Source organism: Paramormyrops kingsleyae, chromosome 19 (genome assembly GCF_048594095.1).
Source record: "Paramormyrops kingsleyae isolate MSU_618 chromosome 19, PKINGS_0.4, whole genome shotgun sequence".
In the NCBI taxonomy this organism is placed as follows: Eukaryota; Metazoa; Chordata; class Actinopteri; order Osteoglossiformes; family Mormyridae; genus Paramormyrops; species Paramormyrops kingsleyae.
This window is the reverse complement of record NC_132815.1, coordinates 29604243-29630597: the sequence shown is the minus strand read 5'-3', so window position 1 is coordinate 29630597 and position 26355 is coordinate 29604243. Positions and strand designations below refer to the sequence as shown.

Below are 26355 nucleotides of genomic sequence, written 5' to 3'. Positions count from 1 at the left end.
TACAATGAAAAAGTTTTAATAATGATTTTTTTCTATTTACATTTCTATCTAAATGTATATTTGAATAGAAATGTATATACATTATTATTGCATTCTCTAAAAGACAGGCCACTCCAAATTAATGGAAATGACTTGGCTGAAGTCTAGGCAGCATGGGAGTATTAGTTGAATCCTTATCATTACATTTACATTACTTGTGTTTTTAGCAGCCGCTTTTGCACAAAGTGAGGATCGTGGTCAGCCAGCATCCCTGGAGCAGTTGGGTTTAAGGGCCTTGCTGAAAGGGATTACAGTGATATAATTATTCTGCTGGCCATGGAATTTGAACCTATGACCTCCTGGGCACAGTTCACTAACCTAACACATTACAATCTGCCCTAAAATTCAATGTTTTCATATCTGATCATGCTGTCCTGTTAGACACACACATACAGGTGAGATCAAAGAAAGAGAGAACAGGGTCAGCCAATTACCTGGCACCCCTGGAGCAGTTCTTGGAATTAAGGGTCCAAGAGTGATATTGATATTCTGCCTCCCACATAACTTGAACCAGTGACCTTCTAGACATAAGCACAGCATCCTAACCCACTGAGCCACACACCAGCAGTCAGTACCCCTTTACAGCTACAGCTCATTACAATATTCATGATCAGTGTAATTATGTGACAATAAATGTGACCTCGGTGTGCTGGAAGTATTGATTATATTAATTTCCCATTGGATTTCATACTGTATTTTTATCAGCGATGAAGGATAGTCCAGGTCTAGAAAGTAAAAACTCTTTATACTCAGCTGGTTGTTTGAAACAAAATGTTAGTCTGGATTTTTACTTTCTGGACCTGAACAATCCACCTTTGCTTGTTATACATGTGTATTTTAAAATAATAGCTAGGACTATTGACTCTTTCCTGCTGAATCGCTTAGTTTCCCAACTAGAACAGCACCTTTTGTCCCATACAGGTGAAAGTAACGGTCCGCATCAGTCCTTTCCAGGGTGTCCATGATGCCTTTGAGTCCTCATGCATCCTTCAGGTGGACTCCCACAGGAAGCAGCTGACTCTTTATGAGCCTTCCATGGGGGCACGTGCTAGACATGGGTACTCGGTACTGGGTGCCACCATGTTCAACTTTGATGCCATTTTTACTCAGGATATGTCCCAGGTAAGTCTTTTAAGATAGATTCCAGTTTGCACATTTCATTGAGCAGAGCTTTTGTCACAGTGAGTGGGAATCAACTCTTCTACTAAGCAAGGGGTAAGGTTGTCATTGTTGGGACTAGTTTCAAGCCCTAGTTCCTCCTGACCCCATCAAAGTGTCCTTGAGCAAGACAATGAACCCCAAATTGCTCCCAGTGTGCAGGTTGGCACCTTGCATGGCAGCCTCCGCCACTGGTGTGTGGATGTGTGTGTGGATGGGTGAATGTGAGGTGTAAATTGTACAGCGCTTTGAGTACTCGTAGGAGTAGAAAAGCGCTATATAAATGTAGTCCATTTACCCTATTCATGCTGTGAATCTCCCATTTTGCCACACCACACCCGAGAAGTTCTTTATCAGTCTCAAATCTGGTGACTGGAGAGGCCATTGAAGTGCACTGAATTCATTATTTTAAAGTAGCCATTAGAAGATGGGCAAATTGTGACCATAAAGGATGCATATGGTTAGCAACAAAATAATTTAAATTATTTAATTAAATTATTAAGGCAATAACTCAAAAAGTTTCTTATGGACCTTCTTCAAACTTTGCAGAACCATTGTTGGAAGGCCAGAAAGGAACTAAATAAACAGAGACAAATTGCTCCAAAATTGAAGAAACACCACTTAAAGACATCTAAAGCCTAGTTCATACTTAACATTCCGTGTGTGCATTTGTACGTTTTATGGCTGGGGACGTTTGTCTGCCCGGTGGCTTGTGTTCATACTACATTTTGCTGTGGACGAGGATGGTTTCAGCTGTTGCATACAGCAGTGATATTCCATCAGACCAGGAGAGGGCAACAAACACAAATACAAACAGTGTAGTGATACCGGTAAACTTTCATGAGCCTTTTTAAAGTTAAATACCATATACCTCAGTATAATATTAGTATGAAAAATTAGATATGCAGGTATCTCTGATCCTCCTCATACAGCTGCTCTAACTTCTACAACAGCTATTCTTCCTCTACTTTTTTATCGTTGACTGCCGATCTGTGACAGTCCATACTGTCACCATTCTGGAAAGACCTAATCAATTATCTTGCACATGTGCAGTCGATGCACATGTACATGCAAGGCTTCCACTAGACAGAATCAAAGCTACATGCGCACCAAGCACAGTCATCTGTAGCCAATCCCTGATGTTGACTATTACGTCATGTCCCGTTGTCTGCAACCGAAAGCGCGCAGTCACTCTAAAACTATTTTACAGTTCATATTTAAACGTTTCAGACACATTTTAATGGTGACAAGCTGGAAGTGATTGACAGATTGCCCTCAAAATTGAAGCAGTGCTGCATAGTGAAAGCAAAAAAAAAGGCCAGTTTTGACCAGGGGTGCAGATAACTGGTACGCAAGTACGCATTCACCTTTAAGAACAGTATGTGCGACAATCGATTGTAAAAGCACAAATGTGTACTTATTTTATGTGCATTTGCGCTGCTATGACAAGAAAATACCTTGCATTTTAACCTGTATACCGCAAATGAAGTCGAGTTTGTCAGGGTCAGCCCCTGTGGTCCTACTGTGTCCCTTCCCCGTTTGGCCAGCAGGCGTTGCTGGTCATCCCGTTGTTCATGTTGGTCTTTTGTTCTTCCCTGTTTCCTGTCTGGCCACATGGCTCAATGTGTTGAGCATGTGGTTGTTTGTGATCCTTGTCCTGTGTTCAAATCCCACCTCCTCTGTTTTTGTATTTTGCTCCGTAGTGTTTCATTTGAGTTTCTTTAGTTCTTGTGTCTGATTTTGTAGTTGGTTTTGGTTTTGTTCCTTGTGCCCCTGCTTATGTCTTTACCTGTTTAATTCCCTAGTGTTGGTTTATGTTTCCCTGTTTCCTTGGTTAGTTCTTAGTTTCCTTCTTCTTCTTCTTCTTCTTTGGAGTTTAACGGCGGCTTGCATCCGTCAGTGTTGCACTACCGCCACCTTCTGGACGATTCTCCTTCGTAGTTTCAGACATTTCCAGAGCAGTTCCTCCACACCTTATATTCTACCCAGCAAACCAGTAGTAGCTAGGAACTTCCAAAGGCTTTTCTTGCCTTGCCCAATCATCCCACTTTTCAATACATCTTTTATCCCTGCTCCACCCAATCCTCCTTTTCTTAATTCTCCCATCATTTCCCTCCTTTGTGCTTCATATCTTCTGCAATTTATAAGCACATGTTCTATGGTTTCAGGTGTCTTACACACCTCACAAAAACCAGTAGGATGCTTCCCTATAATATGTAACGAACTATTCAGGTTACTGTGTCCAATTCTTAATCTTGTCATCACCGTTTCCTCTCTTCTAGGCCCTCCCCAGTTCCTTGTCATTCCAACTTTATTTTGAAGGCCATATAGATGTCTCCCTTTAGATTCCCTATCCCACTGCTGTTGCCATTCTCTCACAGCTTCTTTCCAAACTATACTTTTCCCTTCAGCTTTTGACATTTTTACATATACTTCAATTTCATCTTTCTTAGTGGCTTGCTTGGCTAGCTTATCCACCCTCTCGTTACCCAAAATACCTATATGAGCTGGGACCCAAATAAGTTGAACCTGTTTACCTTTTCCTTTTATTCTCATATATGTCAGCAATATTGCATACACCAGATCCTGACGGCTATTGGACATCCCTGAACTGAGACTGTACAGTGCAGACAACGAATCACTTCCAATCAAGATTTTACTTACTTTTTCTTCCTTTCCAACCCATTCTAAAGCCATCATGATGGCATATAGTTCGACTGTATACACACTCAGTTCATTCGATGTTCGTTTGCTTTCCTAACTTCCCTGGTGACCTATAACAAATGCAGATCCAGTCCTTCCAGACTCAGGATCTTTCGATCCGTCTGTGTAAATCTGAATATGGTCCCCATACTTGTGTTCCACATATCTATAAAATTCATCTACTAGGTCTATATTATTACTTATTGATTTGACCTGCCGTAATTGAAAATCAACTTCCATGGTTTCTATTTTCCACACTGGACAGTCAGGCCACATCACAGTAGGACAGAACTCTGTTTCTCTCACCCCCAAATCTCTAGCTGCCTCATCTCCTACCCACCCAAAACTATTCTTTCGTACTCCTTCCTTTTCCCAACTGGTTCGTAACACTCTCTTAGTGGGGTGACTGTCTCTATGTCCCTTCAAATTAACCCAATAATTTACAAGCAGTTGCTTACGTCGAATGTGCAAAGGCAGTTCTCCCGCTTCCACTTGAAGCGCACATACTGGAGACGTTTTAACTGCACCTAAGCATAACCTTAGAGCTCTAGCCTGTATTTTATCAAGCCTCGTAAGTACAGATTTGGCTGCTGATCCGTACACCACGCTCCCATAGTCTATTCTTGATCTTATTAAACTTACATATATATATTTCAGTGATTGATAGTCTGCACCCCAGTCTCGTCCTGTTAAACACCTCATTGTATTTATTACTTTTTTGCACTTACTCTCCACCTTCTTTATATGTTCTCCCCAGGTCAACCATGGATCAAAATGTAAACCCAGAAAGCAAAATGTAGTAACTTTCTCCAAAGTACTTCCATATAATTTTAAAGTAACCCCCTCATTAACTTTCTTCCTAGTAAAAAACATTACTTTAGATTTTTCAACAGAGAATTTAAAACTATATAAATAATAAATATAAATAAACATTTTATTCCCCACCTCTCAACCTGCTGGATACCTTCTTGCAGTTTCTTAACTATATACTCCACATTTCTTCCTCTTTTCCAGAGTGCCCCATCATCCGCAAACAAAGATCTCCCCATGTCCTCTTGTATATGTCCATATATATCATTTATCATAATTATATAATATCATAATAATGTGGGACTTATTACACTCCCCTGAGGGGTTCCATTCTCTGCCACTTGTTTACTAGACAGTATTTTCCCTATCCTAACCTGAATTGTTCTGTCTTTCAGAAAATCCCTAACCCAATTAAAAAGTCTTCCTCTAATTCCCATTGTATATAACTTAATCATCAACCCCTCTCTCCATAGCATATCATATGCTTTTTCCACATCAAAAAATACTGCTACAACTGTCTCTTTATTCACTTGAGCTTTCCTTACCTCATCTTCCAAGCATAACACTGCATCCATAGTACCCCGTCCTCTCCTAAATCCACTTTGACACTCAGTCACCATTCCTTGTTTTTCCATAACATACATTAGTCTCTCATTTATCATTCTTTCCATTAGTTTACAGATATGAGAGGTTAGGGCAATGGGTCGATAATTTGATGGCTTACTAGAATCTTTCCCAGGTTTCCTTACTGGTATAATAATGGCTTCCTTCCAGCTGTTCGGCACTCTACCTGCTTCCCACACTTTATTGAAGAGGCCCAGTGACACCTTCTTCCCCTCATCACTCAAATGCTTTAGCATTATATAGCAAATTTCATCTTTCCCCGGTGCAGACAGCCCAGTTTTTGCCAGTGCTTTGCTTAACTCTTCCAGACTAAATGGTAAATTTTGGTCACCGTCGTCTCTTCCCATGACTTGCAGTGCGTCCAGATTCTCAGTACTAGTTTTCTCTCTACCCCTCTTCCCTTCTTCAGATAAATTATTAGTGCTGTGAACTTTAGCAAACACATTGACCAGCATTTCACCCTTTTCTTCATTTGTCACTGCAACCTCATTCCCATCACTCAACACCGGGTAGCTCCAATCTCTCCTTTCTCCACCCATCTTCTTAATCATTGTCCACACATCTCCTATTTGAGTAGTGTTCCCAATTGAACTGCAGTAAGTCCTCCAACATATTCTTTTTGCTTGCCTTACCGTTTTCCTTACTATTGCTTGAGCACATTTATACTGAACCATATGCATGAAATTATGTGATCTTTTCATTACTTTAAACGCTTTATTTCTGTTTTGGACTGCTTTTTTACATTCTTCATTCCACCATGGCACTTCCCTTCTTTTTACTTTACCTTGACTTTTTGGGACAGATTCTAGCGCTGCTGATATTATACCCTGCCTTACAGTATGTTCAAACATTTCTATATCACCATCATACACAACCTGATTTAAATATTTGTCACTTTCTTTCCGAAATTTATCCCAGTTAGCTCTTTCAAACACCCATCTGCCTCCTCTACCTTCATTAACTTGTGACATATTTATATTGATGCTACACAAAACTGGATAGTGATCACTTCCCATTGTTCCTTCCTTATACACATTCCAAGTACACAATGCTGCCACATTGCTAGACACCAATGTGAGATCCAGGACAGACTCCCTTCCAGTCCTAACCTCTATTCTTGTTTTAGTCCCATCATTTAAACACACTAAATTTTTCTCCTCCAGTAACTCTTCTATCACTTGCCCATTAATATCCACTTTGTCACTTCCCCACAATGTATTATGTGCATTGAAGTCCCCACACCATATAACATTACTACTACCTTGTTCCTCTACCTCCTCAAGGTGATTTACTTGTAGTCTTCTACATGGATTATAAAAATTTATAATTACAAATTTCTTCCCCCCACCCCATACTTCCACTGCTACATATTCATATTCACTCCCTACACCTACCACCCTGTGCGGCACCCCTTGTTTCACAAAAGTAACACATCCCCCTCCACCACCTCTTACCCTATCCTGTCTAATCGCTACATATCCATACATAACAAAATCCAAGTGTGGTTTCAGCCAGGATTCCTGTATACACATAACGTCTGGTTTGACTTTCCAATTAGCAATGGACTGTTTGAATTCTTGCCCATTGGCAATCAGGCTCCTTGCATTCCAGTGAAGGAGCAACATTAATACAGTAATTAACCCACACATGTTACCTCTTGACTAGCCTGCACACTTAGTTCATCCCTTACCTCTTCCCATTTCAAACCTACCATACCTAGATGATTTATCGCTGCTTTTACTATAATCTGGATTCTTTCTGTTTTAGATCTGCTTTCAGCTGTAGCATTTATTACTCCTGCTATAAATGTCACCAGTTTCTTCTTCTCCTCCCACAGATCTTTACGTTCTTGTCGGACTTCTCTTGTCGCTCCCTCCATACCATCCCTTTCACCCCTCTTATTTTCCATCCCCGTCCGTTCAACAGCCTCAGAATAAGAAAGGTTTTCCTTTACTCTCACTTGCTGTATTTTCACTTGCTTTTTCATCATTTCACATCCCCAAAATGCAACACTGTGATTCCCTCCACAGCTACAACACTTTGGCTGCACTTCTGCCCCACATTTCCCATACTCGTGGTCTCCACTGCACCTGGCACATCTTCTTTGTCCTTTGCAAACCTTAGCCACATGTCCAAATTCTTGGCAGTTATAGCATCTCATTGGCTTAGGCGTATACTGTATTCCCTCACACTATATCTCAGAAATCCATAATATACCTCTTTCGGCACTTCCTTTGACTCAAACACAACCAAAACCGATTCTGTGTCAACTTTGTCAACTCCCCTTGTCAATCTTACAGCGCTTTTCACTGACTTATTCTGCACCTTCAAGTCCTCAATTAGCCCTTTTATATTTACAGTAAGAGGAATTCCATATATTACCCCCTTACTGCCACCCATGCTTCTTTCCCCCACTCTTACTACTGTAACTATTTAAATTTTTCCCATACTACTCATCTTCATTGCCTTTTCCATCTGCTCCACACTACTACAACCTACAAGTAAATTTCCATCTCCCAAAATTCTTGCATATGTTACTTCTCCTACTTGTCCTCTTATTATTTTCGTTAACTTAAGTGGGTCCATCCTCTTAACTCCTCCCTCTCCTTCAAATCGTACCACTACATTAAACAATCTTTTCACTAGACACTCTCCGTCACCATCCCTACCGTCACTTTCCGTTGCAGGTGCACTAGCCTCACCTTTTTTCTTTCTCTTGTTTTCTGTTTTACTTAATAAACCCTGTTTTTGTGTTCTTGGAGCCGCCAGTGGGTCGTCCACCTTTTGTGTTCCTGCACCATGCCACGTTCATGCGCCCGTGCCGCCTGGATCCATGACAGAGTTGGCATATAAAGATTAAAATACATTATATTTTGTTTTCATAGCAGTGCAAATGCACATAAAATAAGTACGCATTTGGGTACTTGCGTACCAGTTACCTGCACCCTTGGTTTTGACACTTGATCCTGGTGGGGAGATTATGAAAGGTAGGTTTGTAATAATAATACTGCAGTATAATGACAATATTATCTTTTGGTGAAATTTATTATGGTGGAATTTAATTGTGTTACTTAGCCATACACCAAATTTAATGGTGACAGATAAAAGAACAAGTGCAAATCTGGTGAAACTAATTGCATTAAGCCAAGTCACACAAAGTGCACCAGAGGGACCAGATAAATAGCTTGACCATGCACTTTGACCCCAAACTTCAATATCAACTATGTATGTATGTATATTTGTGTGTGTGTGTCTTAATTGGATTCAGTTTGATTTTAATTCTATGTCCCTATGTTTGAATGTGAATTTCAGTTCTGTATCCTGTTTTGAACCACAATTCAAATTCAATTAAAATTAACAAGTTTGGTTGTGTGTGTGTGTGTGTGTGTGCGTGTGCACATGCGTGTGTGTGTGTAAGCAAGACTGTTTGACATTTTTGGCTGATGTCCTGATGGTTATTATGCAGTATTTGTAGCATTTCAGAAATTCAACATGATAGGGTTAAGTGAGACATCTCTTGATGTCCTAGGCTGAATAAGCACTGCTTTTTGCAATCCAGTGTGTGGCTTGGGAGAGACAAGTATACTCAAGAGATCAGATGTGTCTTTTTTCTCACAGACTGAGCTCACAGACTGAATTCTGATGGGTGTCTGTCTTCACAGGCTGATCTCTGCTCCGAGACTCTGACAGACATTATACAAGCTGTGCTGAGTGGTGCTGATGGATGTATCTTTTGCTTTGGTCATTCTAACCTAGGTGAGACATTCAGTATTTCAATATCTAAGCAATACATGTGGATTGCTGGAACACAACTTGCAAGCAATACATAAGTACTTCTTACATGTATGTTGCTGTGACTGTGAACTATATTTGCCTGTTATCTAAAATCAGTATAATCTTGCCATTCAAATGGTCATCCAACATTTATCCCATAGATGGACAAAAAGATCAGAGGTAACTAGCCCCCGGCCTGTGGGGGGAGAGTTGCCATCCGCCCCCTTATGCAGGCAGTCCCGAGATTAAGAACTCATACTTAGGAATGGACTACCATAAAGTCTATTACATTAAAAATTTGATTTAACTGCAGTGGTTTGTGATTACACAGCTTCAGTGATTTGTCTGCTTGAGGTACTTTTAATATTACTGTATAATTATTACTATTATGTACTGTATTTTTATTTTTCTGACTTAAAGACGTTCATAACCTGGGGACTGCCTGTTTTATGTGATCGTCCAGCATCAGAAAATAAAATGCTATGACCTACGAAAATAGTTTGTCCTGTACTGTATGACCTTGACTGATTGTTGCTTACCTGAAGCACTTGAAAATCTAACTGAGCTGACAGCTATGTTTAGCTGAGAAGGAGACCTGGAGTCATCTAGATGTTTCTGTTGACCCTCCTCAGGCAAATCCTACACCATGGTGGGGGGGGACAGTTCCACACAGGGCCTGGGAATAATGCCATGCAGCATCTCCTGGCTGTTCACGCTCATTGCCAGGCGGCAGGAGAAACTGGGCATGCACTTCTCTGTCCACGTGTCTGCCGTGGAGATCAGCGGTGATGAGGAGATTCTCACAGACCTGCTATCTCACATGGTCTGTGAGGGCCAGGCTGACATCTCCTCTAAGGGGGTCCATCTTAAGGAAGACCCTGTCTGTGGCTCACAGGTACTGCTTGATTTAATGGAATGTTCCTCAGACCCCTGGGACTAGCAGCACCTGCTTTTCATCAGCAGTATTAACATTTAAATAAATCCATCAATCTCTGTGCCTCTTATCTCATCAGTGGTTCTTATGCATTAAACTGCTTCTTTGATTGGTCCTGGATGACATGACCATTCCTGAGGGGCACTTAATGTACATTTTCAATATGATTTTATGCAGCTGTTGAACCAGAGCAAGCTGCAGGCCCCCAGTGCTGACCAAGCTGCTTTCTTCTTGGATTCGGCGCTGGCTGCACGCAACGGGGACAAACGCCACAACTCTCACCTGCTGTTCACCCTGTACATCCAGCAGCACCACCTGGATCAGGCCACCATGGCAGGAAGTGAGGCTGCCCCACCCACTGTGTGTCGACTTATGTGCTTAGGGCAGGAAGGCTATAAGTGAGGCCCTGTGTGACAGATGTGTGTGTGTGTTTGTGTGTGGGTTTGCATAGATCACATTTTGGGACCAAAATGTCCCCAAAGTATGGTAAAACCTGAAACATCTTTACTTTTGGGGATATTTTTCTGGGTTCCCGTTTGGATTTTATAAAAATTTGTGAATGTAAGCTAAAAAGTAAGAATGCCAAAAGTCTTGTATTTTGTTTGGTTACTTATGGTTAAGGATAGGGCTGGTGGGGTTTAAGGGTATTATGATTGGGATTCTGGCTTGTCCCATAGAAGTGAATGGAAAGTCTCCATTTAGATAGGTACACCAACGTGTGTGTGAGAGAGAGAGAGAGAGAGAGAGAGAGAGAGAGAGAGAGAGAGTGTGTTTAATGCAAAAACTGACTTTCCCCTGTTATTCCTCCAAAAATTATGACTAAATTGCAAAAAAGGTTTGTACTTTGCAGAGATTAGGGGTGATGGGATCATTAAAATGGTGGCATTAACTGCATAATGTCCCTATTCCTGCCACGCATGGATGAACACAAGAGGTTTAATGCAAACTTATATTTGTCAAACCCCAGGATTTCTAAGCGTAATGCATTCTCGTATAGATTGACATTGGTGGTGGGATTCAATTGTAAAGTGCATCATTCAAAAAGATGCCCACAATGCATTATAGTGGTATTCCGAAGGATTGGACATCCTATATCCTCCTTTGATTTAAATTTATGTCCCAATTTGCTTTGATTATCTCTTCTAATGTTACTCTTGGGTTTTTTTAATTGCATATAAGCCAATAAATTCTTGTCTAGTAAAGAAAATCAATTTGAATATTTTGAAACATACAAGACTAACCACAGATTCATTTGCTTTAGAGAATGTTGTAATTTTTCAGTCTCAAATAACTTTTTAGACACAGCTGCCTACAAAACAATTAATGCAAAACAATTGTGCATTGCTTGGATAATGCTCATTGTTTTATGATAATGATCCTGAAATTCCTGAGATTTTACCTAAAAATATACCAAAAATAGATAGTACCACCTTTTGACCGTGTGGCCACACATTGCCTCAGATAGCATAATGTGCAGTGTATACCCACATGTACTTTACATGTGACCCACTCGCAGGAAGGTTATTGTATGCAGCACATTAACAAAGATGATGAGCCAGCTTTTGTTGTTTTGTTTCTGACACATACGCCTGAGCCACAAAGCAGGATTTCTCAGTTAGCTGGACTAACTTAAACTAGGAGTCATGATTGTCCAATAAAAGTTTAGGTAATGAGCATTCCTATTGGACAATCATGACTTCTAGCCTAGGTTTGCACAGCTAACTGAGAAATCTTGCTTTGTGGAACACCCAAAGGTGTGTAATACCAACAGATGGAAACACTGGAACTTCTAAAACATTATTTGGGTGTGAAGTTATTACTTCTGTCTAATCAGGAAAAGTTGTGCAATGATCATATACTATGTTGAATAGTAGAAGGATTGCGCAGTTTTCCCCAGGCTGTAATCTGGGGAGCTGATGTAAAGGATGAATATTTTTAGGAGTTCTTTAAGTGTTCTTTTTATCAGTGTCAGGGGGTCATAGCTGCCTGCACATCATCGATCTGGGAAGTGGAGAGATGGTCCTGAACCAGCGCCAAGATAGTCAGTGCCTGTCGCTGGCTGCAGTGGGAAATGTCATTCTCGCCCTGGTTAGCGGGGCCAAGCATGTACCGTACAGGTAGGTTAGCTGTCAGTCTCTTATGCACATTGCTGTTTTTGTGAAAGCTCCATTACAGAATAGCTGCTCTGCCTCTCTATTTAAAGGGTGTATTAATGTGTGATTCAGGGACAGTAAGCTGACAATGCTGCTGAGGGAATCACTGGGGAACGTTAACTGCCATACTACCATGATCGCCCACGTCTCGACCCATGCAGAGCAGTACAGCGAGTCGCTGTACACACTACAGCTGGCCTCCCGCCTCTACCATGTGGGCAGGACACAGCCTAAGGTGTGTCAGGGCGCCATGAGGGACAAGCCTATTCATATTGTTATGGTAACGCTTCAAAACCTGATCCTCCAAGTTAGCCACAACCATTCAAAATCAGCCTTATACTTGGAAAGCTGGAGGGTTTATTACATACACATGTCCAACAAACAAAATACCAAAAAAACACAAGTCAGCTAAGCTAACTGTCCAAAGGTATGAAGGTTCCCTAGATAAAGATAAGCAAAAATAACTTAGTTTTGCAGATCCTACCTGCACTAATAAACATAATGACAAACTAACAAAACAACATTAAGAAATAATAAAAGCACTTTCTTAAACACAATGTTATGCTGGTCAAACAGAAAAAAATCTGAGCCTAGAACATAAGTTCCTTCTATTTTGGCTGTAATTTACAATGTGCTTATGTGTTGTTCAACAATAGATCACCACTTTTCCCTGAATTGCTGAGTCAGATAATAAAGCAGTGTACACAGTCTACAATCATTACTGTAAGCCTTAGTCCAGACTCGGTAGCACAAATACATATATATACATAGAGAATATCTTAACGTGTGGACTTTTTAGATTCAATGATATTGACTGGGGCAGGATTGTTTTTGAAACGTAAGTGTTCTTGAAACATGAAATCCTGATGACAAGATATGTAAAAAATACTTGTATTTAATTGTTTTTTGTTTGTTTGTTTTATTACTTCTGTATTTCTGCAGTACTCCTCCTTGACGGGGGAAGGCTCATATGAAGAGAGTATAATCCTCCACCCTGCCAAAATGAGAGCCTTTCACCTGCCGAATGTGACCCTGGATGCAAAGTTTGCCAGTATGCCCCTGTATGACAGGAACCACACCTCCAGCAGACAGCAGGCCTATGACACTGTGATCTATGTGGGGCCCGGGGGAGCTGTTATCTCAGACCGGGAGCTTTGCGAAAACGAGGGCCCCCCTGCCTTCGTCCCCATCATCCCCTCTCTGAACCGGAAGCAGGTCAGAGAGTTGCCACTGGTGGAAGGAGACCGCTTCAAATGCAGCACTTTTGCAGAGCTGCAGGAGCATCTTGACTATATGGATGGAAGAGACAGGCCCACAGGCTGTGGAGGGAACAGCGCCTCCCAGGTAGCCCCTGGGACAGAGAGCAGGACGACTAAACCTGTCGGGGTGGCGGCTCCTTCTCTTAGAGCCAATAAAGCTTCCTTATTGATGAGCAATTCCCAGCCACCAGGAGACTCTGTAGCAGCCAGAGGCTTCCCCCTCATGGAACAGCATGCACGGCCGATACTAACCTGTGATGGAGCTGAAAGAGGATTGCCTTTTGGTTTTAGACTAGTTAATACAGACAAGGATAGGCTACAGGCTTCTGACAGTCAGTCTGTTATGTTTAAACATAGGATAGTGTCACATGACCCTGAGCCAGTGGTGCGTGAGAAGATCCATTCTAATAAAAAGCGCCAGACTCCATCCAAACAGAAAAGCCCCATAAAGTCCACAAGGCCTCCCCCAGTAGGCATGAGTCATCCATCTCAGAAGACTGAGCCCAGAAGCTCCCTGATGCTGAATGTAGGTCATCAAGCGAGCCACAGACCTGTGGAGGTAAGTAGGTGCTTTGACAGGGACACGTTCAGGACAACGGTAACGCTACAGCAGCCAGTTGAGCTGAACGGTGAGGATGAGCTTGTGTTCACTCTGGTGGAGGAAGTACCCCTTAGAGGCATGGTGGAGCAGGGACATCCCTCTGGCTTTATGAGTCTTCATAGTGATTGTTCCTGGCAGGCCTTAGCCTTCCACTCCCGCCCAGTCAGTATTATCACAAGTATCAACGATGAATACGACAATTACATCTCTCAGGTGGTTGCTTGTGGACCTAAGACTAATGCTGTCCCAAATTTCCAGGCAAAATCAGGCAGTAAACATCCCTCTGGCAGGATCAATAAAGACAGTGAACTCAAGTTAAAGAACAAAGAAGTTCACACCTCATTTATCGCCTTGCCCCAACCGCACTATGTTATCCCAGATGATGCTTTTAGCTTAGATTCACTTTTCCAACAAGAAGTCAAAATCTCACTGAATGACAGGGATTTGTACTTAATAGAGCCTAATAAGCACAGTACTGTCTCCTGCAAGCCTTCCATAGGCATGACTAAATGTCACTATATGCAAGTGCCCGAGTCTACCAAACTGTCTGCCAAAGGACCTCTTGTAACTAAGGCAAACATTATCCACTCTACGCAGCACTCAAATAACCTTCAAGCTGGCCTGCCTAGGAAAATGAAACCTACCTCACTGCTTGCCCAAGGCAGCAACAATAGTGACTATGGGCTACAGATGCATGAGAGTGGCTCCTGGCTATTACTGGACAATGTGACAGATTCAAAAAGAGATTCTGGTAGGAAGTTCTTCCGGAATAATATGAATGGCAGTTCCTCCAGGAAACAAAGTATGGGCGGTAGCGCAAATCGAGCACGAAGAGGGCAAGCGTCATCTGCATCACAAAGGGTGATTGATGGCTCTGAGAGGTCACGAAGTAAGAAAAGTAAAGTTGGAGGCAGGATTCCCATTCTTCACCCAATCGGCACAGTTCCCATCATTTACAAATCTCATTCCAAAGAGAATCAAGACAGCTCCTCGGGAAGTGGAAGTCTGAGGTTCTCGTTCTTTGAGAAGAGTGCAAATGCACAGAAAAACAATATGCCTTCAAAGCTGGGTTACATCCCTGTTATTGCTCCAATGGTTAACAACTTTGAGCAGCCAACACAGATCTTAATGCCTGCAAGTGCCTTAACATCTGTAAGCAGGGAAGCAGGAAAATCTTCAGCATTCAAAGTATCAGCTTCAGATAAACAATCTGATTTATGGTACAAAGAGCACTCTAGTAGCTATAAATCATCCAACCCAGATAAAACAGCATGCAATCGTAAAACACAGGAGCCCACATCTGAATCTGAACAATACCATACCACTCAGACTGCTTCAAAGAAATATTATAGGCAAGCATCAAGGGAATGCAAAACTGAACTCTGTAAAGATAATGGTGGTGCTTTGGGCAGCCACAATAAGCCAAATCATTCAATCCAAAAGACTGGAATTGCGACCGCATCGTCAGGCCCAACAGATATCCCTGACTGTCAATCTGATACACTTGGAAGTCAATGCAAAATAGAACAAATGAGAGGTAGCATCAATCCCAGGACTGTGGGCATCAATGGACGCAAGATCCAGACAATGCCTAGTAGTTTCAAGCCCCTGAGCTCTTCTGTCAAATCCTTAGTGTGTCCAAGTAACCAGAATGGTAAACTCCTCATCAATGAGACACCAGTGCCTCCATCTGGAATGGCTTTCAATAGCCTGAAAGAAAGAGCTACTGCAACAGGTGCCAAACAGGCTGTTCGGGCGGCTAACAGTCGTGTCAGTGAGCTGGTATTTGGAAGCCCTAGAAAACAATTCTGGAGCTCCAGGGATGGCAATAGAAGTGTTCCAAACCTCAGCGACAGCAAGTCCGTTAATTCTATACCACCGTCCCCGTACAGCAAGATCACGGCTCCACGGCAACCGCAGCGCTACAGCAGCAGTCACTGCAGCGACAACAGCAGTGTACTTAGTGGGGAGCTGCCCCCAGCCATGGGTCGCACCACTCTCTTCTACCACAGCAGGGACAGCAGGGGCAGTGCAGGCAGCAGCGGCTATGAAAGCATGATGCGGGACAGCGAGGCCATGGGCAGCACCTCCTCTACCCACAGTTCCATGAGTGAGAGTGGGGAATCGTCACCAAGCCACACCAAAAGTTCTAAGCTTTCTAAAAAGAGAGCAAATGGTGAGCTCTGCCAAGCACAATCATTGCCACCATTCAGTGTCACTCGTTTATTCTTGCAGGGCAATATGGGTATTTAAAGCAGATTCATAGTGATTCATTCGCTTCCAATCTGAGGTGCGTTTCCTAAAAGCGTAGTTGCTAACTACACTACAGGCCAGAAGTTTGGGCCCACTCTCAGATTAAAAAAAATTATAATAAACGATGCATTGTTTTGTCAAACTTTTAGTACAAATAAATTATAAATTATTACAAATACTTAAAAAAAATGTAACTGACTGGTTTTCAGTATTTTATAGCTTGTAATTTAGCCACAAAGGCTGAAATTACTGGTTTTGAAGAAGACATATCAGGTCTATTTTTAGTACATTGACATTCACTTTGTGTTGAAATTCTATTTTCTAATGTCAGAGCTTGATTTGCTCTTGGCCTCTCTTGATTGTATCTTATATAAACTAAACGATAGCCACCCGTTTGCCTTGTCCCAGATATGCTCCTCAATCTTCTGATGTAATGTATTACAACTGATCTCAGATTTTTTAATAAATATTTATTTTTATGCTTGTAATGGCTAGAAATGCACAGCTAACAACTGACTCGAATTGAAATTTTGAGTGTAGAAGGGTTATCTCATTGCCAAATAGCCAGAAAGTTAAATATTTCTAAGCATGGAGTGAGCTACTGTTTACAGAGAAAAAGATTGACAGGAAGCAACAGTTTCCATGGGACGAGTTGGACCAACAAGTTTAAAATGAGCGTCTAGCAAATGAGACAGAATTGTTTGTATGCTTGAAAAGGTGCTGAGAACACAAGTTATTTCCAAAAATTGCTGGAAAGGATGCTGTGAATCTGTGGTGCTGTGTTAAAGGCAATGGGTGGTTATTTTGAGGATAACATTCTCAAAAATTCATTAAATTGCACTTACAATGCACAGTATATTGTTACATTACACTTCAAAACCAGTCAGTTACATTTATTTGAAGTATTTCTAATATTTTCTTGTAGGAAAAGTTTGAAAAAGCAGTGTACCATTTATATTTTTGAATTTTTCTGGTGGGCCCAAACTTCTGGCCTGTATTGTACATTAACAACTTGCGTATTCGGAAGTAAGCAAGCATGATGCAGGAGTTTTCCGAACCATAGTTCAAACTATGGAGGTAACGAGGTTGCGAACTTACATAGTGCGATCCATTGTTAAACAACTCAAGTGTTTCTCAAAACCATAGTTCGAACGAACATTCACAAACACTGTTAAGTTGATCTCTAGCTGTAGTTAGAAGCTTAGTTCTGGGTGACTACATCATTGAAAATGCAGTCAAAGGAGGGTTGTCAACATGTAAGTAAAGTGAAAACATTAAATAATCTTGCTGTACAAATATCTATAATATCAAGTGCTTTGAAAATGTAGTTGTAAGAGTACTTTTTATATACTTCTCTCTTCGTGCATATGGTATGATTGGAGAGGATGTTGTTTCCCCACCTTGTTTGTGCTGTGTGGTAGAATTCATTACATAGATTAATATATATTTAGAGCTGAACGATTAACATCCTGCAATATCACATCGAGAAATATTGCAATATAAATTATAAAACCAAAAACAAGATGAAATTACCCAAAATAAACTAGAACATATCTAACAGAGTGTCTAGTAAGTTGGCGGTGTTGTCGCGAGTTGTGTCAGCAGTCATAAAGCCGTTCTGAAACACGCAATATGATTATTATGCAAGTGCACATCATGATGATGCTGAAACAATTTATCATTCAGTGCTTATGTATGCACAGTATTAAATCAGAAAAACCATAGGGAAAGAAAATAAAACACTGGCAAATTAATGGCTAAAAATAATGAATCACTTTTTAATCACTGAGAGCTTTCATTGTAATATGAAAAACGATTATAAAAACACACTGGTGCTTGGATATGAACCATGGTTAGGTAGGTGAGAAATCTGGTATACCATGATAACCACCCATCAATCCCACTGAGCCATTAATAGGCTGTATGAACAGCAATGGATCAGGAATTTTTAAGTACTAAGTACTTTAAGTACTAAGTAATAAACGTAACTACAAATAGAGCCCATGTCACTAAATGCATTGTAGCCTAACAGCTAATAGTTCTTTTTTCCTCCGACCAACCACCTCTGGAACCATGGTAGTTAGAACTATGGTGGTTCAAACTATTGTGGTACTATCAAAGTACAATGGTTTTGGGAAACAGTCGTACTTCGGATGTTAGTTTGAACTAACATAGTATGATGCATCATTAATGCTAACTTCCATCACTGTACAGCAAATGCACCACTGGTCAGATTGGTGAGGGTATGGCTGGGAGATTCCATGCAATTTATGAACCCACTTGTCCTATTCAGGGTTACAGGGGGGTCTGCATCCTGTGTTGGAGGCTATGGGCACAAGGCAGGGAACAACCCAGAATTGGCTGCCAACCCATCACACTCTCGCACACCATGCAATCACATGGGTGATTTGCTAACTCCAATTAATCTCGGTCTGTTTTTGGACTGTGGGGGGGAAACTGGAGTACCCAGAGGAAACCCCACAATGACAAGAGGAGAGCAAGCAAACTCCACACACATGGAACCATGGCAGAGACTCAAACCCTGGTCCCAGAGGTCTAAGGCAATACTGCTAGCCACTGCACCACCACGAAACATCACAGATGCACGTTTCATTATCACAATTTAATTTTCTGAATATTCATTTCATTTATTCAGGTGTAGATGCCCTAATTATCAAACTAATTTTATGACACAATCCCTGTTTTCTTCAGTACACATCCTACTGGAATATATGTATGCAGAGTTTGATTCATAAGGTTAAGAACTTAGCATTGCATATGCAAATATTATGGAACAAATGCTCTTCATTTTTGAATTACTGTCCCTTTCTGAAAATGATATGATATAATTTATTAGAACTGAAATAGGAACTGGGAACAGTGAACATCATTAATAATTATATTATTATTATTAATAATAATAATAATTTTATTATTATTATTATTATGCTGAAAAAGTAACTCAGTGCTGTACTGTATGTTGAGCCAATGAATCGCTGAGGCCATGTACTGTTCTTACAAGCATCACAAAGTTGTACATGTGTTTGTTGTTACAAACAATTGCATTTTAGTCAAATTTTTAATATAATAGACTTCATGGCCATCTGTTCATATGTACAAGTTGCCCGTAAATTGGATGTTCATAACCCAGGGACTGCCTGTAATTACGGGTATAAGACAGATAGCTGGCAAATTAGAATTTCTTTGTTTCAGTTTTCACGTACATAACCACAAATCTAGAAAAGGAAATGATTGTGCACACATATCCAGTGTGTGTGTGTGTGTGTGTGGGGCGGAGGGGGGGATAGGGGAGCATGGGGCATAAGGCATGTGTACATCATGCATATTATAGCAATATTTCAATGCCGATTCACCTCTACGATGGGTTTGCACTGAGGGAAGAATCTAGGATGAACAGAAGAAGTACAACAAAGTAAAACTGCAAGCACACACACACACAGATTGTGTCAGGCAATAGTGCTACCCACTGAACCAACTTTTCTTTGTTCAAAGCATGTGTATTATAGTTTTGACCTTGAGACTTGCCACAACACAAGCTGGTTTAAAGTAGGACTTGTTTGTAACTGACTAAATAAATAGTTCTACAGGGTATGCAAGACTGATGCCAAACAAACAAATCAACAATACTTCCCTCTTTAGGTGGGCAGGATCATTTCCTAGCTCAAGGCAGACCTATATACATTCAGCAAGTTGCTCTTTTGACTGAATTCACTGTTTATTTTTACTGCATTGACACTTGCCAGCAAACTTCATTTTTAACTCATAGGTCCCAACAATGCTTCATGTAGGATGTGTCCTTTAAAAGCAGAGTTATACATACACAGACTAATATTTTAGGTTGGAATAAAGTTTATGACATGTTTCCTTTAATTTGGATATACAGATGCTCTTCTACTTACGAACGAGTTACGTTCCGTTCTGCCGTTTGTAACTTGAAATGTTCATAAGTCACTATTCAACATCATTTTAAGGGTATACGCAAGTACAAAGAAGTAGGATGCTGGGAGTATGCACGCTACACTGCTGCATGGTGGGAGTAGCAGCCAGAAGTCATACTAGGTGGAATTGGGGGCTGCATATGTCTCAGTGGGCTAAGCTTATGTGCCTGTAATCACATGGTTGTAAGTTCAAGCCCAGCCTCAGTACATTTGCAGGTCCTTGAGCAAAGCCCTCAACACCCAGCTCCCTGGGTGCCCCAACAGGTGGCTACCCTTACTCTAGAAAGAGCAAGTTGACAGAGGTGTAAAGACAGTTTCCCCACAGGGGTCAATAAATGATTTTTATTATTTAAAAAATTGGCGCGCAGAAAAAAGAAATGATGTTGCGGACAGGAAGCGGGAGCCCAACAAACACAATTTGGGCTTACAGTCCTCTTCGTTCATATGTCTGAAAGTTCATAAGTAGAGGAGTGTCTGTATATCCTTTATAGATCTGGAGCAGACACAGATAGCATTAATGTGCAGACAGTGCTGCATAAGTTATATGATTGTTATAGCACTCCAGTTGCACTAAACTGTACTGTCCTGTTGTAATATATCATTGAATAATACTTACTGCTCCTGTGTCTGCAATAAAAGTATCACTCTGGATAACCTGTTATTGTATCTGTATTTAAAGTTGGATAATACTACTGCATTTCTCATTGGTTATTGGTCTACATGACATAATCATAATCTGCTCCGATGTACCTCTGTTCCAGGCAGCCAGAGGCGGCGACTAATTCCAGCTCCCATGCCCAACATTTTGTCCCTGGGCAGAAAATTCACTAGCCAGAGGTCAGATCACACTTTGCCTCTGAAGACGCCCTTTGAGATCAAGGTGTACGAGATCGATGATATGCTGGAGAGGCTGCACCAAGGGGCGCCAGATTCTGGCACCACTCCCCTGCTCAGCTACAGTACGTTTGTCCAACTGTACCGTTATTAGCTGTTGTGTTTTCATTGTTTTGGTTTGACCATTTATCTACCATTTATTTCAGTATATTATTTCTATAGTTGGTTTATAACTTAATAACATAAAAGATGCATGTGATGCACCCAAAAAATAGGTTGCTAATGATTGGTTTGATGCTAAAGATTAATTTTCACGCACAGCTTGCCTCCAAATAGAGCAGTAATTAAAATCACTGTGATAGATTTTTATTACCTGTATTTGTGAATTAACTTCCTAATTAGGAACTTGGGATTTATGCAAGAAACTATAACACTTTGACTTTGGAGGACTAAAGATGATAAGGGAAACTATAGTCTACCTTCAACGTGTCTGTCCTAGGAAAAGAAAGCATTCAAATTTTCTATTTTTCCTTAATAAATACAGACAATGGACTACTATGCAAGTTGGTAGTCTTTGATGTCAATGATTGTCTTTAGTACAAAACAGCTTGTTTAATTCCTTTTGCAGCTATGATTGAGGGAGTCATTCATGCAGAAATGGGACTTCATGGTGGCTGTATGATCCTACTTGCAGGGCCGACAGATATGCCGCGCCAGGATGAAGATGGTAGAGAGGCACTGGCTGCAGATTCAGCAGCCAGAAGGCCAACAGTGGAGGCTGAAGGAGGAGCTGGGAGAGGCCAAGTGAAGGTGGATGATAAACCCAAGAAAGTTGGCAGGAACAAGTGAGAACTGGAAAATGTGAGAAGGATCATGTCACTGATGTGATTTATTTCTTTTTAATATGGATATATTTGATTGAGTAAAAAAAAAACTAAAACTTAGAACTAAAGCTGTTTTAAATGTGAAACAGCAAGTTACAGAAATAACAAAAGATCTTGAAAATGAGAATTGAACCCTGAGCTATAACACTGTATAACACTGCATCATCCATACACAGGGGGTAATCACTTTTGTCCTGTTGAGCTCATTGTGTTCACTTGTGTTATTACAGTGATGCTTATTAATAATTAATGCTAATGGATCTTTTAATGGATTAACAGCTGATCAGAATATATTAACAACTTTCTCTAACCACAAGTTCAAAAATTTATTCAGGAAAAAACGTTTTCTAATTTATTAAAACCTTACACAATTTCTTACACATAACTGTAGCTCAATAAGAATAGCATTGTGCTAACAAGTCACACTTTTAGAGAGGTAGATGTAAACTAAAGTAAACTAAAGTAAAAATTTAGTTAAATACAAATGATGCAATCTGTAATTTAATTATTAAATCCTTTTACAACATGCTTCATTTATGGCAAACAAATCATTCATACAAACATTTATTCTGCTGTATCTTATATTGTGATGGTTTGGAGACAGTTAATATTTGATCTCAGCACACTGAGTCCAACATAGTTATTTTTTTATTATTTGCAGATTTGAAGCATTACTTGAAATTCATTGTCATATTCTATCAAGTTTTAACACATATTTTTTTTCTAAATTAAGCTTTATTAAGTAAACAGTTTTATCTGGAATGAAAATGAATAACAGATATATTCATATGCACGTGGTATAGCTGTCAGATGCAGAGCTGAGGAAGCAGAAGATCTTATGCAACAAATATATGCAAATAATCAGCAATCAAACACTCTCCAGGGAGGTTTATGCGCATAACTGTAACACTGCAGTCCATAAAGTACCATTCTGACAGTTTATAGTCTCCACATCCTTTACCTGATATGCAGCAGCTATGAAAGGAGTTTAATCCCTGTGTTCACGTCATTTCTCCTTTCCTCTAGTTGAGGTAGAGCAGAAATGGGAAAAGGAGTCTCAGCTGCCATTGAAGGCTCCAGAGCAGACCCAGGACACCTGGAGTACCGTGTTAACACTTACAAATCGCAAATCATGATGAAGATCTGCTTTGATTTGTGGTTTAGACGTTCAACGTGCAAGATGCAGTCAAAGTCTCAACATATTGAATTTGAAGTGCAATAATCTGGTGTCCTGGGCATCAAGCATCATCTTTGAAGAGGCTAAGAAAAGCTGCTGAAGGATGGGCCACATCAGAAAAAGACAGGATGTGGTTTTCTTCCTTCATAAGAAGAAAAAAACAAACTCATTTTTCACTGATATTTCCATGCAACTGTAGTAGCACTGAAAATTTAAGAAAACAAGAAGTTTATTCCTTAAAGCAGTGTCATTAGAAGCATATATTGTTTGACCACTTTCACATTTCGGCCAAAGCTGACCCCTAAGGCAATATATTTCACTTTTGCCATCTTTCCTATAGCTATTTCTTTCAAAAAATGAATACGCTTTTAAAATATGTATCTACTGTATGTCATGCATAAATACAGAATGTCTCAATGTTTCCTGCATGATGAGTCTGAAGTCAAATAAGGTTTTTTTTTCAAAGATCTTTCCAAGTGCCTTTAATGCTTTCAAAGTTATGGGGATTCTCTTTTATGACTATGAACAGTATTATGGAATGTTTCCTATAAATAAATATTTCAGAAAGGAGAGGGGTGGCCAGTCATGTTATATAGGGCTTTGGAACTGCAGGTTTTTTTGTATTTCAGTACTCAATATATTTATCAAAGCCATCATTTTGGGTTATGTTTGAATAATATACAGGATTTGTTATACCGGTGGTGCCCAACCTTTTTTTACAGTAAGACCTATTCTTACAAAGAAAATACTACAGCAAATGACCAAATCACAAAGATAGGCCTTTAGGGGGGTCCACCCCACAGTATATTTTGTCGAATGAGAGGGGTCCACCTCACGGTATAATCAGATCAGGTGGGGGGGTCCCCCTTCAGTTGGCCACCACTGACATAAAGAAGTATCCTTTAATAATTGTGTGATCCGCATGGAAACACACTGCAATTGACCATAAAATCACGATCGACCGGTCAGACAATACTGTGCAAAAGTCTTAGGCAGTCAAAGAAAACTTTACTTAAATGATGTATATTGTTTAAGTTCTACTTAAATTATTTATATTATTATCATATACTGAATATATATATATAGACACACACACACACTTAACCTATATATATAGTCTTACCATAAGTCTTACCATTTCAAACCCTCTCCTGTGTGGTGTCAAACCCCTGCAACGACACCATACACCAATATAATTTTTGACTTGACCACTAGCATACTATGTTTGGTTAATGCAATACCTCACTGAGTCATTTATTAACATTTATTAATTAACTGAGAAATTAATTATGTGAGCTGGTAGTGAAATTTAATAAAAACATGGAATGATTGGCATGCCCCTGAGGAGAGGTTTGGGAAACAAAGCTCCATTAACAGCTTTAAGCCATTTCTTTGAATGCCTAAGACTTTTGTCCAGTACTGTATATACTTTTGAAATTGAAGTGATATTATTTGAAGTGAAATGTTTTTTTTTTAAATTCTGGAATGCCGATTTTTTTTTTAAAAGCCTACTGCAGTAACAGGGGGTTATTAAAAACCAGTGAGCATTTTCCGCTTATATTTGGTTATAAATAAATAAAACAAGCAGAAGGCAGGGGAAAAAATAATCTTACAGTTCTGTTTGCTTGATTGTTTTACTTAATACACAAACACACACACACACACACACACATATGTGTATATATATATATATATATATATAGAGAGAGAGAATGTGACTACTTTATGTTTAAGACTTTTTAACTGGGCAGTAGAAATGAACCCATTTGATACTACAATATGTATTAATAAAGAGTAATACAATTGAAACTTATGAACTATTACTTTCCAGTTATTGAAAAGTCACTGATATCTAGTTGGATAACTAGGTGATCATTGTTTCAGGGTCCAACCCTCTCCTCAGGGCCACCTTATAACCATTCCATGCATTTCTCAATTTTACACCAGCTCACATAATTACCTTAATTTTAAGTTTCATGAGGAATTGATTACTCAAATAGTACAACACTACACTAGTAAATTCTGTGGTGACTTGTTCCAGGCACTGGAAGTCTGCACATAAGTACAAACAATTCCTGTATATACAATAACTGCATTACACTATTCTACCTGTACAGGCGGCAGACAGGGGTTTCTAAAAGATCTTTTAAGAGTGACGTAGAAGAATACTGTGATACCGCAAGACCAATCTGCACCTCTGATCATTCAGATTTCCTTCAAGCCTTCCGCTACACCACTCATGTTCATTGTGTTATTAAATATGTGTAACCGCGCTTTTACATTGTAAAGTGTTACTCCCATGTAATTCCCGTATAGCATCTCCCGTGGACTGCATGTCTTTTCGATGGCATCTACCCGAAGTGTGCATGTTATGTAAATTGTGGGCTTCCCTTGTCTGTGCAACTGCTGCTTTTCTCTGCCAGTGCACACTTAATAAAAACAGAACTTCCATTCCGTTTCATAAAGAGCTGATTCCTCTGGATTATTAAGAGCATGACCCACCACAAAGTATTTTCTTTTTACTTATTTTATTGGGCTGATAACATTTTTTGTTTGTTATTATTATTATTATTGTTGTTGTTGTTGTTATTTTGTGGCAATGCTTTCATTTTTATTGTGTATTCTTTTTGAATTATTGGTCTTGGTATAATGACTGTATGTCATTATAATAACCTTGTCCACTGAGAGAACACTCAACTGAGGAAGGCCCAAGCATAATTTTCAACAACTCTGGAAAAAAAGTTTGGCTCAAAAAAAAATGGCTCATGTGATTTGAAAGTCTTTTAGTTTTCATTTTATTCAAATTTAAAGAACATCCCAACTTTTCCGGAATTCGGGTTGGATAAGAAACATATGAAGAGTATAAAACAGTATATATAGTATAAATGCAGGCTGGACACACCAAACTGTCCACAAAGGAAAGAAATAATCACATGACCTGGCCACCTGATCTAAACACAGTAGAAGTGATTTTGGAAGAGTTTGACCAAGGAAAATTAGTGAATGAGTAATCAGGACAGCTGGAGAAGCATCCCAGGAGGCCACCTCATGAAACGGGGGCAGAGGATACAGTAGGATTAGGTTTATATTACATTGTGGGCACCAAATGTCCCCCACAATGTGATGAAAACATGTTATTTGATGTTGCTGGGACCATTTTTCAGGTCCCCACAAAGATCTGTGAATCCACTCA

The 26355-nt window shown here is 40.0% G+C and overlaps 1 protein-coding gene across 3 annotated transcripts in view; it reads left to right on the top strand.

Moving 5' to 3' along the window:
- Window positions 1-25627, top strand: part of LOC111839645 (kinesin-like protein KIF26A) — a 31447-nt gene extending 5820 nt beyond the window's left edge. The window contains exons 3-13 of one of the 3 annotated variants that reach the window (XM_072702941.1): window positions 961-1161; window positions 8997-9090; window positions 9741-10003; window positions 10220-10382; window positions 12009-12159; window positions 12268-12430; window positions 13138-14013; window positions 14314-16231; window positions 21029-21226; window positions 21796-21962; window positions 23012-25627. In XM_072702941.1, coding sequence (XP_072559042.1) covers window positions 961-1161; window positions 8997-9090; window positions 9741-10003; window positions 10220-10382; window positions 12009-12159; window positions 12268-12430; window positions 13138-14013; window positions 14314-16231; window positions 21029-21226; window positions 21796-21950 — 4182 coding nt within the window. In that variant the 3' untranslated portion in view covers window positions 21951-21962; window positions 23012-25627. Of the gene's footprint in view, window positions 1-960; window positions 1162-8996; window positions 9091-9740; window positions 10004-10219; window positions 10383-12008; window positions 12160-12267; window positions 12431-13137; window positions 16232-21028; window positions 21227-21795; window positions 21963-23011 lie in introns of all 3 variants that reach the window. The other 2 variants (XM_023803730.2, XM_023803728.2) reach the window with 2 other exon arrangements.
- The last annotated feature ends 728 nt before the right edge of the window (window positions 25628-26355 follow it).